This window comes from Vigna unguiculata, chromosome 8, assembly GCF_004118075.2.
Source record: "Vigna unguiculata cultivar IT97K-499-35 chromosome 8, ASM411807v1, whole genome shotgun sequence".
NCBI classification, from domain to species: Eukaryota; Viridiplantae; Streptophyta; class Magnoliopsida; order Fabales; family Fabaceae; genus Vigna; species Vigna unguiculata.
In genome coordinates, this window is record NC_040286.1 from 645,541 (window position 1) to 661,238 (window position 15,698).

Genomic DNA, 15,698 nt, shown 5'->3' on the forward strand with positions numbered 1-15,698 from the left:
GTAATAAAATAGTTTTCTTTCCTTTAAAATCTATAATTTTTGTTTTATTCCTGTAAAACATGTAAATTTTGATTTCTGTCCTTTTAAGTAATTTTTATCTTTTGTAGTTTTAAAGTTTATGTTTAAATATTTAATATTAGATGCATAAATAATATTTAATTTATACTTGATTTTTTTTTAAAATTTATCACGTGCATATGGTAACAAATATTAATTAAGAACAGACAAAAGAAATTCTGACTGATGAAAATAAAATATTAAAATTAATTTGTTTTAAAGGAACAAGTTCCTTAACTTATCTTTTTGTTACAATAATAACTGCTATGACTTTACAGAATTTCTTTATTTATTTTTTTCATGTTTCTTCCTATTTTGTGATTCTTTTATTTTTTTCTTAAAAATTATTGTAAATTTAAACCTTACTGAAACAAATTAAATGTATTCATTTTGGTGTCAATCCACTGAATCATAATACATAGTACACCAAGAAATTAGTTAAATTTTTGACATTGTTTAAATTCAATTTTTGGTAGCAATAACTCTTCATTAAACTTTACTCTCTCTTTTTTATTGAATTAGATTATTTTGTTAAACACTGGTGTTCAAACAACAACAACAACAAAACTATACCAATCTATGAACTAACAAGAAGAGCCTTGAATAATTTACATAAAGTTGAAATTTCAATACTACAAATGAAGAATCTTTTAGTTGGATTCTTCCATTGGTTTCTTATTCTTGCCCCCAAATGCACCATCAAGCAGAAGGGGTACCAATAATTGCATGCATGCTACCTTAATGATTTAAGGTAAAATGCCCTATAAGTCTTGTTTGTAGATGGAGTTTGAAGCAGCCAACAGAGCAGCTCCTATGCCAGATCCATCTTTTGTATGCTCTATCACCACATTGTTTGATTTTTCAGTCCCTAACAGTTCTTTCACTGAATCTTGCAAATAAGTCCTGTATTGAGAATACTTTTCATATAAGCCCCCATCTATTGCAACAACACTTCTGTTCCCATTGCCAAAGATGAGACCTCTCTGATCTTCTTCCATTTTCTGCAGAATCCCCACAATTCCTGCACCAGCTAACCTCCCACCTCTCCTTACAATAGTCTCACAAACCTCTAAAACTGTTTTTCTTTCACTTAAATTGGATTCAGCCTGAAGAAAATGAGCCAGTGTCAAATGAAAAATAGTGATTGAGTATTACATGCAATATTCTAAGTAGATATGATAGAAACACATAGCTCTTGTAATAATATAATCATAATTCTGCATCATCATCTTGAAAACCTGATGCACAAGGACATTTTTCTCCATTTTACTTAAGCTTTTATATTTGGATTGTAAAATAACCAGATGGTGCTTCTTTATACTACTATTATAGTTCTCTTGGGAAATTACCATCTTCTTTCTTTGTGTCCATGAAAAAACTATCTGTTAGTAACTTGGTAATGTTGAGTTATGGAACATGTGCTTAAACTGCATTGTCATCAAGTTTAGGTCATGAAATTTTTACCCCTAATATATCATAGAGGAGAGACCCAACTGCATGTAAATCGCCAGAATAGTCTTGCTGCATAGCACATAGATCTGGGGTTCTGTTAAATTCATATAAAGGCATATTTCAGTTCGAATATAGCTCAAAAGTCTTAAGCCAAAAATATACCTTAACCAGTGTAACATGTATATGATAGGAATGTGTAGAGTTACTACATGTAAAGAGTGAAATATGAAAATTGGATGCATTGATGTATACTTTGGAGAAGGAATAATTGACAGAAGATTAGAACTACGTGTACAACATAGTTACTGTTATATGATTTTAACTTGATTAAAATTTACCCGAGTATGAATGGTGTAGATAGTTTTTGTGGGACAAATTTGCCAAACAAACCACCCTCTTCAGTCATTTTCAGTAGCACTCGTCTAACAATTTCGCCTAGATAGAGTCCTGAGATTGTCTTTTCAAAGATCTGCCAAATAACATGAAGAGAATGAATGACTATTGTACTTGCTATTTTGTCATAAGAACATCTAAATAATAGAGAAGATGGTTCAAAAGTTACCTGCTCACCTGGATTGATGGTAGCAGCTTCCATTTCCCGGTCAAACTCGGTTGAAGGGAGACTATTTGAGAAAGCTCCCCACTCGGTGCTAATGATCTGAATCAAGGAATTTTTTGGTCAGATTAAGAAGATATTCTTCATGGTTTAATTAGTCTTTGTTTTTGTTAAAAAATTTCAAGTTAGTCCTCCTGTTTTTTAAATTTCAATTTGGTTCCGATTTTTTAAAAATAATGCAATTTGGTCCTTTTTGTTAAATTTCTTGAAATGGACCAAAGCTTTTTTATAAAAAATTGAAGTTGTTAATAAGAATGATTTGTTTTATTGGTATTATTAACATAATCCTAATGTTAATTTTGATGAAAAATACTCTATCCGTTTTAAGAAATTCAACAAAAATATCAAATTGCATCAATTTTTTCAAAATTCAAAATCAAATTGAGACTTGAAAAACTAGAAAATTAACTTAACATTTTTTTATGAAAAGAGTACCAGAATTGTAATTAAACCTATTCTTCGTCTATAGCATTAATATGAAGGAGAGTAATGAAGTCTATATCAACCATTTTGCCGGAAGAAGAAACATGGCCCTGTAACTTAGGAATGGCACTGATCTGCTCAACATAGCAAGCGTTGGTTCCAGTACCCAAAATGACAGCAGCCACAACATCACTGTCCCAGTATTCTGCTCCAGCTAATGTTCCCACAGCATCATTCACCTGTTAGGTACCCATTTTCTAAAATTATATAACAATTCATGCTTGGATCAGTCTATTTTGGTTAAGTTATTGAACTTCTATAGAACTATTGGGATCAAAACAACATACCAGAGCAGAAACTCGCATATCTATTCCCTGTCTTTCCATTGCCTCATTCAGACAAGCAACCACATCTCTTCCTGCCTGTGTAAAGAGTTTGAAGTTTCAGCCATGCCAGAGTTGGGTTCATATATTTCAGTTACCATTTAACTATATCAAAACACAAAACTCTAGTTAATGATACTGATTAAATGACACAACTTACATTGTCCCTCATAATGCACAGTGCCCTTGTATTAAAAATTATCGTTTGTTTTTAAATATAGTTGCATTGCAACTATTATCCGAGTTTTGTTTGAAGTTTTTCTGCCAATGAATGCACACCAAGTTAAATAATTTGTGAAAGGTAGATAAATATACATACTGTTCCAGAGACTGCAAAACCCTTTGTCCACTTGATCAGTATACCAGAATCAATGGATGTCTGCTTCACAGGAAATGAAAACGTGAATCCAATCTCTCTCTTTCTTCCCGGTGAGATATGAAATCTCCCATCCTCCTTCGACACAAACTTTGCAAGCCCCGAAGCAATGAAATCAAACAGCTCCTGCAATGAAACTCAGTATCTGTTTGATGAGAAAAATAATCTCACCTATTTTCTTAAAATTTGTTTCAAAAATAAGTGTTCATAAAACCAAATAGCAGAAATTGTGCTGAGATTTGAAAGCACTATAGAAAACAAAATGATCATCATATACAATGCAAATAAATGAATTAGTTAGTTACCTCTGATGTAGCAGACATGAGATCCTGTGGTATAGAAACTTGATCAAACTCAGTATCAATAACACGCTCATCTTTCCCACCCAACTGCACCCTCATCACACGGAAGTTGGTTCCTCCAAGATCCAAGGCATAGAACAACCCTTTCTCATTCCTTACATTCCACAACACAACACAATCCAACACAACACACATCAAATTATTAATAACAACACTAGCAATCTCAATATAAGTTTAGCTCAATCCTAAACGATTAACATGCCATAAAGGTATTGCCTTTGTATACTGTGATTTTTTAACATAATATTAATGAAAGTGGATCTAGAACCTTGACGAATAAGGCAAGCCAGAAAGAAAGGGAACATAACATAACATAACATACCCAGTGGGGAGATTTTCAACATAGGTGGGTATCATGGGAAGGCCGGGCTCAAGGCCAAGCCCAAGCCCAAGCCCAGCTCGCATATCATCAGACATGGCTTTGGCCACTTGCTGAAGAAGGGGGAGAGGAGTGGCACACTGGCGTTTCAATTCCGTCAATATTCTCGTTGGGGTCGTTGAGACGTCAGATCGGAGAGCCACCGAGAAACTCCGCCGTGGCGGTCGTGAAAGATAGGAGCCTGCGGCGAAGGAAGTGGCGGCAGCGACTGTAACAGACATCATGTTTGTTTTGCTCTTTTTTGTTGATCCAACACATTCTTCATGTGACACAAACACACGACACTGATTAAAGTCACTTATTTGCTCTCTTTCTCTCCTTCACTTCGTGATGAACCATTTTCAGTCCTAAAACGGTTATGTTTTTTAACTTTTGAGTTAGTTAAACACGGGTTATTTTTTGTATTAATTAATATTATTATTAGAACAAAGTTAATCATACTTACAAAAAAGTAATCTAAGAAAAACTTATAAAAGAGGGAAACAAATTTAAAGTGAAATATTTAAACCGAAAAAAATACGAATATAATCTACTATGATGTAGATAGACAGAAGTGTTTGCTCTATATACGATTAATAAGATATTTATTAAATGCTTAGAATTTTATATAAGGATAATGCCACTGCAAAGATTTTCATTGTGGGGTAAAACATTTTATTTCATTTATAGAATAGATTATATCAAAGTGCATTCATACATCAAAGGCCGTTAAAAAAAATTTAAAAACTGGACTACATACTAAGTACTGAGATAAATTTTGTTTTTCTCTGGTCTTTACCAATGCTGGGCTGCGGATGATAAAGCCCATGTATTGCACTCATTCTTCCTTTTGATGGGCCAACCAAACATTGAGCCCACAAGCAAGTCAAAACTTGATGCCGTCCAAATCCAGTGAAATATTGAAATTTAGTAAGGATATAGTATTTTTTACAAAATTAAAAAATATTTGTTAAAAAAAAAAAAAACTATCTGATTCTAAAATATTTTCCTCCCGTATATGGGTAGTTCCTAATAAACACGCTAAGAAAACAATTTTTTTAATACAACAGAGAACAAACATTACCAAGAATTTTACACGATTTAATTGACATATCTGAAATCATTAACATAAGATTGGAAATTTTAAAAATCTAGTTAGTTTTTATACACTAATCAGAAAAAAAAAAATTATATACGTAATTATAACTATAATTATTTAGCTTAAGTCTGAACAAAAAAAAATGGCATTTGTAAGAAAAAAAAGATTATCCCAACCACACGTCTCCATTGCTACAAGTTTGTTTGGAAAAAAACTGAAAAATGTGATCAGTTAATATTCAACTTTCTAAAAGTAATCAGTTAATTATGACCAATATCATGGAAATTTAATTATTTTTACAACTCATAGAAGAAAAACATGTATAAAATGAAAAGAGTTAAATATGTTTTTTGTCCCTTAACTTTAAGTGAATTTTGGAATTAGTCAATTTCGAAAAGTTAGACCAATTTATTCATTAATCTTTCGAAATGCATGAATTTAGTTCTTTTAATCAAATTTTATTAATTTCATTTGATATTTCAAGCATGTTTGATAATAGTATTTGACTTAACATTAAGACAAAAATATGTCAAACAATATAAACAACTCAAATACAATTCTGAAATGCGTACGAAATATCAAATAAACCTAACAAAATTTGATTAAAAAGAACTAAATTCACGTATTTCGAAAGATTAAAGGTTAAATTGGTCCAAAGTTTTGAAATGGACTAATTTTAAAATTCACTAAAAATTAAGGGACAAAAACATATTTAATCCAAATGAAAAAGTTATACCTATTCACAAATTAGTATATTTTTTTGTGTTCCAAATATCCTTTTAGTTATCTCTTAATAAAGAGCAAAAACCTTTTAGTTCTGTAATTCGGGAAGCATTGAAATATGATTAACTCTACTTATAATACAAATATAATTAATTTTTTTTATTTATGGGATTAGAATATGTAAAGAGTAAAAAACACTTTTTCTCTAAAGTATATAAAAAATATTTAGGATTATCTAAAGAGGCTATAGCTTTTGAGAATGGTTATAAGTGCTAAGAATGAGAAACCCAGAAACCCTAAATTTGTCGTTTTTGCTGTGGAAAAGCACTACAACTTTAAACCTAGTTCTTAATTAATGATTAAGAAAATGGAAGCAACAAAATGATGCACATTACTTACTCCTCTAGCAACAAGAGCTTGTGGGATGTTAGATTCGGTGGGAAAGTACTGTGTTTGTGTTTGGAATGCATGGCTTGTCCCAAAAAAACAATCACACAAGACAGAGAGAAAAAAACAGTGAAAAATGTCCATGTGCTGGTGCATGTGTTTGCAATTATCACCATCATTATCATCTTCTGTTGTTCTCCAATGAACCAATAACCCTAATATACATGCCTTCAAAAAGGAACAAAAAAGGAATAGAAAAAGCAGTGTTCTTCATTATGCTTTGCTCAGTAAAGTGTTGCTGAGAGAAGGACAACCAAAACAGATCACCACCCAACTTGCTCCTCTTTCTCTTTTTTATTTATTATTTCAATTATTATTGTGCTTAATGCAACAATTCTACCTCCTTAATTTGTTGACCATCATCATCATTGTGTCTCACTCAATTCTTAAATCATAATACTAATCCTTCAAATAATTAATAAAAGATTTTCGCCTTCGAAGAAGAAATTCTCGTAAACCACGACAAAAAGTAAAGTTTATGGTGATAATGAACAAAGTTGACAAAGAAAGACTGTCTTTTTATTTTAATATATTTTTAAGATTTATTCTTTTAATTTCTATAATTTTAAAAAAGATCGGCCCTTTTTCAGCGTTATACCCAAATGTCATAAAAGTAATAAATACGAAATAAGTTATAAAAAGATTATTCTTTAATTGCTTGAGCGAGAAATTTAATCTGTTTGGTAGATAAAAAATAAATTCATTCTTAATTTAAATGATTAAAAATGAGAAACAAATTACTTACCATGTGATGTATTTAAATTTCACTCCTTTGAAAACTTGGAAGTAACATTAGTAGTTGCACCGTTACCAATGGTCATCATTTTATTTTGGGAAAGACATTTTTGGTTTTGTTTATAGGTAGAAAACTGAAAGAAAAAGAAAAGCGTGGACTTCCTAATTATTACTGGTCCTTCCAAGAGAACAATGTTTTTATGCTTTATATGCCATCTTGTCTCCCTCACACTAATCCTCCATTTTTTTCTTCATCTAATTACTCCTAACCATACATTAACACATTAACATAATCACATTACTAATTTAATTAAAGCCCTAAATGTCCTCAAATGCTAATATTGTTCCATAAACTCATACATTCTTAATCAAATGTTGTGTATAGAAAACAACATTCTACATAAACTTAGAAAAATCTCATGCAAGAAAAAGTAACTACATTAAACTGGGTTCCACATCCACCTTCCACCATAATTAGTTGGTCTGGCAGAAATAGCAGAAAGTACATTACAACATTCTAATTCCATAACTCAAGAACCATGATGTTCTTACACTTTTACATTTTCACTATTCCACACCCCCATGTAATTAACGATCAATAAATTACTAGTTATCAACTTGTAACTGAACTATACAATTACCAATAACTAGTAACTTATTCATTGTTATTTGGTAGAGTTGTGAAAATTGAAGTTGAAATTTAAATATACAGTACTACCACAACGGATCATAGAAATAATTTTTTAATTTTGTTTTCCTTAACACGAAGGCACTTTATAAATAACCACGAAACAAGGAAGGATAGCCTTTGGATTGAAAACAACCAACTCCTCGAGATTCGAGTAGATTCCAGCGTACCCGGCAACAGAATCATAGGACGCAACCGACACGTGTTCCTCCTCCGACGGCGGCGTGTCCTCCGCCACGCGCTTCACGCGCCCCGCAATCACCCGGCACACCAGCATTGCCCTCCGCGTGCCGTCGCCGCACACGACGGAGTCGTGTGCCCTACCGCTGCTTGCGGTGGTCCTCACGCCCTTGCCTTTCGCGTGGTCGTTTCCGCCGCCGCCTTGGAAACCGTGCCTGATGATTGTGCAGACACCGCAGCCGGGTACGGAGGCGCACAGCGAGGATGACCCACGTGCGCCCAGTGCGCACGTTAAGGTGGTGCAGTGGAACCGCAAGAGTTCGTTGCCGTCGGCTGCACACCTAGGGTTTTTCTTGGTGCTCCCCAGCGCACGGTTCTTTACCGTGTCCCTGCACTCCTCGAACCGTTGGATGGTGCGTTGGGTGTTGTGCACTTTTAATATCCGTTCGATCTTGCATATGGGATTATCCTTCTTCAACCAGCTCGACTTGAATATTATTTCCACTATGTTCCTCCCCGAATCCTCCGGTCCCAGCTCCGAAACTGTTCCCCAAACACACAATTTAATATTATTATTATTATTATTCAACGTAAAAATAGAATATAAATATAAATACTATAATTAAAGAAGTGATAGTTAATAGAAAATTTGCAATTGTCAATTTTTTGTTATATTTGGTGGGTGGTGCAGTGTGGACCAATAAAGAGGTGGCGCGTTGTGGAAGCAGATCATTTATCTTCCTTGGCAGCAGACAGCTGTGATCTCTCGTACGTATTCTCCTACACAACAAGTTATCGAGGATGTTTTGCCCCCACAAACTAATGCACTGAAATTTTTGGTGGGTGCATTTTCTGAATTTCAAAAATTTATCATAATCAAGTTTTCCAACATGTTAAGATGAATCGAATCCTAAACAACAGTGTTACGAAGAGCAAAATTATCGGAGAAAAGGTTCCATGTTTCGGATTTCGAAGCTGACTTTTACGTTTTAACCCCACAAACACGTTCCCTCAAGCACAAGGCAGTTCAATCAATTAACTTTGACAGAGACAGAATTGTTAATAATGCTTCAAACAAATCCATCAGATCTATCTATATCCTACTGTTCCACATCGGTGCTAAAGTTTTTTTTTTTTTTTTTTTTAATTTCCTCCGTAAAGTGAAACACTCATGATATTAATTAGTGAAAGGAAACCAGAATCAAAATGTTATTATAGTACCTTGATTAATTGTTCTATTCATTGAAAACAAAAGAAGTTATATACCTTCATAAAAGAAATAAAGTCAATGGATGCACTTAATGAATTAATTAAAGAACATTAAATTCGTTTTATAAAATATTCCAAACTGATTTTTAAGTTTAGCTTGAGACTGCCAGGTTGAAACCACTGTATGATGCTTTTTCTTAATTTAATTAAATGTTTTTTTTTTGCATTTTATCTTTTTATTTCTGCATGAAAATAAACGTGTGTGCATAAATTAAGTGAAAAATAAAAATCTAATAAACAACGACAAAATAATTAACATTATCTTAAATCTGAAAAAAAAAACTACAAAAAAATCACACTTACAAAAGAAATAGAAAACGGAGGAAGTATAACATATTTTTAATATCATGAAAAAAACTAATTCTTGGAGTTAATGATAGAAGACCTTTCTCTTTGAGGATTAACGATATAAAACGTAACCTTTGTTAATACTAGCACTCAAGAACGAATAAATGAATAATTAAATGGCATTAAAGGAAAGAATTAATATTTTTCTGAAAATTAAATTAAATCACATTACGAAACGGAATTATAATATATGATGCATGTATATCTTCTGAAAAAAAAAAAAAACAGAGAGAGATATTAAAAATACCAGCATGACGAACAGCTTGATGAAGCTCCAAACTCTCCATTTTAGGGAAGACCTCACCACAGTGAGAGCAAGAACACACAGTGCTCCTTGCAACTGGTAACCTGAATTACCATTTTTGAAGCCATTTTCATTAAATCAAGAGTTTGAATATATATTTACTATAAACAAAACTTAATTAATAATCAATTCAGTAGAAATTAAAGCAATTAATTTGAAGTGACTGTATAGTAGTACCTGCTAGGGTCAATGATCATGTGACATTCATAACAGCCAGATAGCTTTCTGAACTGCATTCCCCTGGAAGAAGAAGATGATGATGATGATGATGACGTGTAGGTTGTTCCAGCGTTTGATTTTGCGGGTGTGGAGCGTGTAGAACCAGTTACCGGTTTCCTTGTGAGTAAACCGGTTTCTTGACCCAGAGAACTACTCTCCGGTGAAGAGTTATCAGACCTATGCACCACACGTGTGTTCCCATGAACAACGTCTCTGAAGCTGCATATGGAGCTGCAAGAAGACCCTATCTTCGAGTACCCTTTGGAAGGGTCATGAACCCTCGAACCTTCCACCTGTTTGCAGGTTAAGAGGTTCTTGATTTGATCCCATGAAGAACCTGGTTTTTGTTTCTGCTTCTGTTTCTGTTTCTGTTGCTGTTGCTGTTGCTGCTGAGGTTGTCGTTTGTGGCGTTTTGGGGTGGTGGAGTGTTCAGGCAAGGAAGTTAAGAGAGCCATGAAAGAGAGCTTCGTGAAGCAAAAGGGTAGTTCTCTCTCTGTGTTTCATACAAGGAAAAGGTTGTGTTTTGAACAAGTTTTGATTTTTATTTTTTTTTTCTCTCTGGTGTAAATGAGAGACAGAAGAATAGAGGATCTCAGATGAGTAATAAAGAAGAATGCAGAGAGTGGTGTGTGTGGTGGGACACACACTCATTATTTATATTTATTTATATTTATTCAAACAAAATGTTAGTATATAATTGAGTAAAGTAACAGTATTTTTATCGTATCACAATTTAATTTAATTTTTTTAATTTTTTATACTATAGTTATTACTTTCACTGCTTTGGACCTACAAACGCGTGAAATTAAAATGCACTTACCTCTGGTACAATATTGGGAATGTAATAAATAAATGTTACACTAAGATTTTGGACGTGTTCAAATACTAGTATATTTGTTGGTTATTCTTTCTTCATTCATGTTCGTATATTCTCTCTCCGCTTTAAAGTTTTTAACAGAGGATGGTGGTGGGGGTGCTTGTCCTGCAACTAAAAATTTATGGTACAAGCGATGGGAGATTTGAATTTCTGAGCTAGAAGTTGGGGTTTGATTTTATTTGAACGTGAAAGTGCGATTGAATGTCTTAAAAAAAATTGAAAAATATGAAATGGTAATTAATATTTGATACTTTTTTAAATGGCCATGTGAACACCCCTATAACTGGGAGGTGTTAACTGTGTTGGAGGGTCTTCAATTGTATGTTTCAACATTCACCCCATCCATGTGCATATATGTAGAGTTTGTACTTGTATACATGTGAATATAACTCATCCACAAATAAGAAAATTCTACACTTTAGTATAAATGAAGAATTGAGGGATAAATAAGAAAAATAAAATTTGCAAAATATTAAATTTTATGTCAGAAAAATGTTAAATATATATTACATGAATAATTTATATATTAAGATAAATAGTGGAGAGGAGTTAGTTTTGTTAATTAAGAACAAATTGTTATGAGAAGATGGCGCAGAAATAGGCACTTGACCAGGATGTGTGGTTCGTGAGAATGGTGCCATTAATGGAACATAAACAAAACAATCACTTGTTGCATTGCATATCTACGTACGGCAACATTTGTAACTATCCCACATGTTTTGCAAGTGTGCGTTTTAAAAAATTTGAAAAATTATATTTTGACTACCATTCTTTGTCTTTGATAATTTACTTTCTGATGTATGATGTGATTTAGTGTGAATCATTAATTCATTCAAAAAAAAATAATGGTATATTAATCAATGACCTACATTAAGTCACATTATGAAGTAAAAGATAAAAGTCATAGTATCATTGTCCAATAACTCGTATGTTTTTTAATTGTTTGTAAGTTTACATTTCAAAACATAAATAAAAGTATTTGTTACACAAACTTATCGAATTTTAGTACATCATCGGCCAAAATAATATATTACATTATCAACCCATTAGAAACAATTATAAGTATAGTTATTAAATTGATAATTGCAAAATAATAATTTATGACTAAATGCAATACTCAATATTACATATTAATCTAGAAAAAGACATTGTGTTAGTTAATTTAGATGTTTTATGCTTTGTACTACTTTCCTTTTAAGAAAAATCATGATCTCACAACAACAAATAATAATTCTTTATAACAATAATAATATTTGAAACAATTAACAACATTTTCATAAGTAATTAAATAAATGGTTGGTAATAGATTATATAAATAATATTAGCTGTCAATATATTACTATTTTCCTTTTTTGACTATATATAATCAGTTAAATTTATAGTCAATTATTACCTTTTGTTTTCAAACGTTTTTTTTAATAAAAATGTGTAATTTTTTCATAAAATTTGTCACTTTATCTCCTATAACATTGTATTATTTTTATTTTAATAAATAATTTCTAACATTATATATATATATATATACTCTTTCTTTATATTTTTAAATGATCTCATCTTTAAAAATATTCCACATGTAATAACATAAAAAAAACACTTTTGTCTAAAAACTAATAAAAGTATTAATTATGTAAAAACTGATAAAAAAGAAGTACATTTTTATGTATATTTACATTTTTTTAATAACGTAACAACTGAGTTATAGTAAAAATTATCGATTAAAGTTGAAGCTTTCATTCATTTATCAAGTATTTTCGTTAAACATAGATATAAAGAAAACATTATTAGTTTATTGTTTTCCTTTTGGAAAGTTCGTCAACATGAGAATAAAGCAATTAGAATAGTGTCAAATAGATCCGAGAAAGTGAATAGTGCAGTGAAGCAACTTGTGAGATTTGGTTTGAGAAAGTGTGGATTGGGTATTTCTATTCTTTAATTTTGCTAAGAAGAAAAAATCATATACAATGGACCCAAGATTCCAAAAGGAAGCAAAAGTTAAAAGCATATGAGCCAAAAAAACATATGCTAATTTGCACCTTCCAATCTCATTCCTTAGTTTCTTTTTTTTTTCCTCTAAGAATATAATGTCCACTAATTAAAAGAGATATTTATTTAGATGATTCTTTTATGAATTTGTTTTCCATAAATTAAAATTTAATTTATATATAGATTGTTTTGTATATATTTTAACATTTATTTAAAATTCTCTGTTGCGAGTGACATCAATTATCCCATAACTGAGACCAGATGGACCGAGTTACAATCGAATCATGGCGCTTGAACTCATACACTCTTAAGTAGAAAGAGTTGTGTTCTAACTATTTATAGCTTTTGGTCAAATGATAAGCGTTCGATCCAACATTCTCTACTTACATAAATAATCAAACTCTTACTGTTTTAATAAAAGCTTCATGGAATTCAACTATAACACTACTTTACATAAGTCAATGTTAATTATTTGTACATAACACAAAAAAAAAAAATGAAATAATTTAAGTTAACATGGAGTTGGTGTTATTACATATGGCATATTCCATTAGTTTGTGTGAGATTCAACGTACAATGCAAAAAAGAATGAGAAATCAATTTGAATATTTAGTAAATGGGGACAAGTCACATAAAATTAGTATTATTAGGTGAGACACAGATTTGGCCAACCATTCAATTAGAAGAATTAGAATAAATAAAACACATAAACTACACATCACCGATCCAAACCCTATTTTTTAACACAAAGTATCTTAGAATAATAATATTAATAATAATAATAATAATAATAATAATAATTTAACAACTAAAATGAAAAGACATCATCTACCCTACAAGAGCATAAATGGGTTACATATCTTATCTTAGTATGAATTGTTTTTTAATTGTCAATTCAATTACCTAATCATTCAGGATTAAGAAATTGGTTTATAATCAATTCATATCCAATCTGAAATGGGATGAAAGTTATATGTTTTCATTCATTTAGAATTCAACAGTATTGATTAATTGAATAATATTCGAAATGTAATTCAAACAAAAAAAAAATGTTATGAAAGTTAACGATTTGCAATGATAAACTTCCAAAATATATATTTGTAAAATCAATTATAATTTTGTTAAATGTGGAAAATATTTATTTTGTAAATAATTTATTTTTTCAAAACAATTGAAAATAGAAGGACTAATTTGCGTTAAATAATTATCATAAGCGCGATTAAAAATAAACATATTTTTTCTGCATTTAAGGAATAATTATACTCAAAGTAAAAACAATTTTAAAATTGAAAATAATAATAATAATGAAGTACTAAGATAAAATCTTTTACAGGTATATAAGGATACCAATTATATATTTTTCGTACTATTATTATATTTCGTGAGACTTTACAAAATTTACGCACAAATTGAAAATAAATATTATTTTCTTAATAACTTTTAGAGAAAATTTAGGTACAAATTCAATTACAACAGTGTTAATTTTGTTGTTATTAACAAATATTATTTGTATTTCGTTAGTGAAAGAGATGAACCATTAACTTTTAATATATAAATAGTTTTATAAGCGTTCAAGATAACATGTATATAAAGATGTGGAAATATGAGTTTTTTATTTTTTTTAGTTTAAACAAATTATTATTGGCTGCTATAAAAATTAGAGTGGACTGAAGTATACATTTCCAACATATAACTTTTTTATATTTAGAAAACTAAAATAAAAATGTTTGGGTGAAGATTTTAAAAAAATAATAATATTGTTGTGAAAACATAGAATGTTCCATTTAGACTTTCACGTTACATAAATAATACTTTTCAGCTAGAACTATAAATATTTTAGTCGTTGAAGTCTCACATTAATAACATATATAACCAATACACCATATATAAATATATTCAAATCTCACATTTTAAATTGTTCATTATATAGGTTTAAATTAGGTTTAAAATTCATATTTAGTACTTAACATGGTATAAGAACAATAAATTAGGTTTATTTTAATAGAATTTGTTATTTGTTAGATACATTATTTGATCAATTATCATTCACTATTTAATCATTACCTTAGAAGATGATTTTTTAAGTTCGAAGTAGACTTACAATTATTTTTTAATATAATTTTTATTCTTTTAAAAATAAGTTTGATGATCAAATTATTTTTATATAAGACTACTATAAACATTGGCATTGTCGTATATATATATATATATATATATATATATATATATATATATATATATATATATATATATATATATATATATTAAATATTCTATTATTTTAAGTTTTTAAAAAAAGTTATTTGGATTCATAACCGATAAATTGATATGCTAAAAATGTCTAAAATAATGAATAATTAACAAATTATTTGAAAAATCTAAATTCTTAAAGTTACAAAATTACATAAAATAGAAATATAGGTTAAAAGTTTTAGTAAATTTTTAATCCAATTTTTTAGTAAAAATATAAATAGTTTTTAATAAAAATCTTAATCCAAATTTGAAAATACAACAAAATCAAAATATTACCAAATAAAATATAAATAAATTTGAATAAAAATTTTAATCTAAATCTAAAAACACAACAATCTATAAAATATTACCAAATATCAAATAAATATTTTTTAGTAAAAATTCTAATCTAAATTTTAAAAATAAAAATCAATTTTAATCTAAATATATAAAAAACAAATAAAACTAACCAATGTCAATTTTATACGATTACCAGTTAATAATCATATTATTAAGCATAGAAACAAATGTACTAAAAAAGATAAAATATATTATCTTTATATATAT

General features: G+C 29.9%; 2 protein-coding genes across 2 annotated transcripts; both read right to left on the reverse strand.

The window, feature by feature from the left end:
* Positions 1–563: 563 nt before the first annotated feature.
* LOC114193286 (hexokinase-2, chloroplastic) lies at positions 564–4,392 on the reverse strand. Its single transcript, XM_028083015.1, has 9 exons — positions 3,992–4,392; positions 3,613–3,763; positions 3,251–3,433; positions 2,896–2,970; positions 2,632–2,787; positions 2,072–2,167; positions 1,848–1,978; positions 1,522–1,603; positions 564–1,163 (listed from the first exon to the last, which is right to left on the reverse strand). Exons 1-9 carry the CDS (start codon positions 4,270–4,272, stop codon positions 819–821), a joined length of 1,500 nt encoding a protein of 499 aa, XP_027938816.1. The 5' UTR covers positions 4,273–4,392; the 3' UTR covers positions 564–818.
* A 3,036-nt stretch (positions 4,393–7,428) lies between these two features.
* LOC114195684 (integrator complex subunit 5-like protein) lies at positions 7,429–10,628 on the reverse strand. The gene is made up of 3 exons (XM_028086229.1): positions 9,998–10,628; positions 9,764–9,864; positions 7,429–8,442 (listed from the first exon to the last, which is right to left on the reverse strand). The coding sequence occupies exons 1-3, from the start codon at positions 10,492–10,494 to the stop codon at positions 7,790–7,792; spliced, it is 1,251 nt and encodes a 416-aa protein (XP_027942030.1). The 5' UTR covers positions 10,495–10,628; the 3' UTR covers positions 7,429–7,789.
* Between the last annotated feature and the right edge of the window lie 5,070 nt (positions 10,629–15,698).

Excerpts from the sequence above, each read along its gene's own strand:
- LOC114193286 (XM_028083015.1), bottom strand. The coding sequence starts at position 4,272 with ATGATGTCTGTTACAGTCGCTGCCGCCACTTCCTTCGCCGCAGGCTCC. Across the intron at positions 3,434-3,612 it reads TCATGTCTGCTACATCAGAG|GAGCTGTTTGATTTCATTGC; the intron begins GTAACTAACTAA and ends GTTTCATTGCAG. Across the intron at positions 2,788-2,895 it reads ATATGCGAGTTTCTGCTCTG|GTGAATGATGCTGTGGGAAC; the intron begins GTATGTTGTTTT and ends GGTACCTAACAG.
- LOC114195684 (XM_028086229.1), bottom strand. The coding sequence starts at position 10,494 with ATGGCTCTCTTAACTTCCTTGCCTGAACACTCCACCACCCCAAAACGC. Across the intron at positions 9,865-9,997 it reads ATGATCATTGACCCTAGCAG|GTTACCAGTTGCAAGGAGCA; the intron begins GTACTACTATAC and ends ATGGTAATTCAG. Across the intron at positions 8,443-9,763 it reads TCAAGCTGTTCGTCATGCTG|TTTCGGAGCTGGGACCGGAG; the intron begins GTATTTTTAATA and ends TTTGGGGAACAG.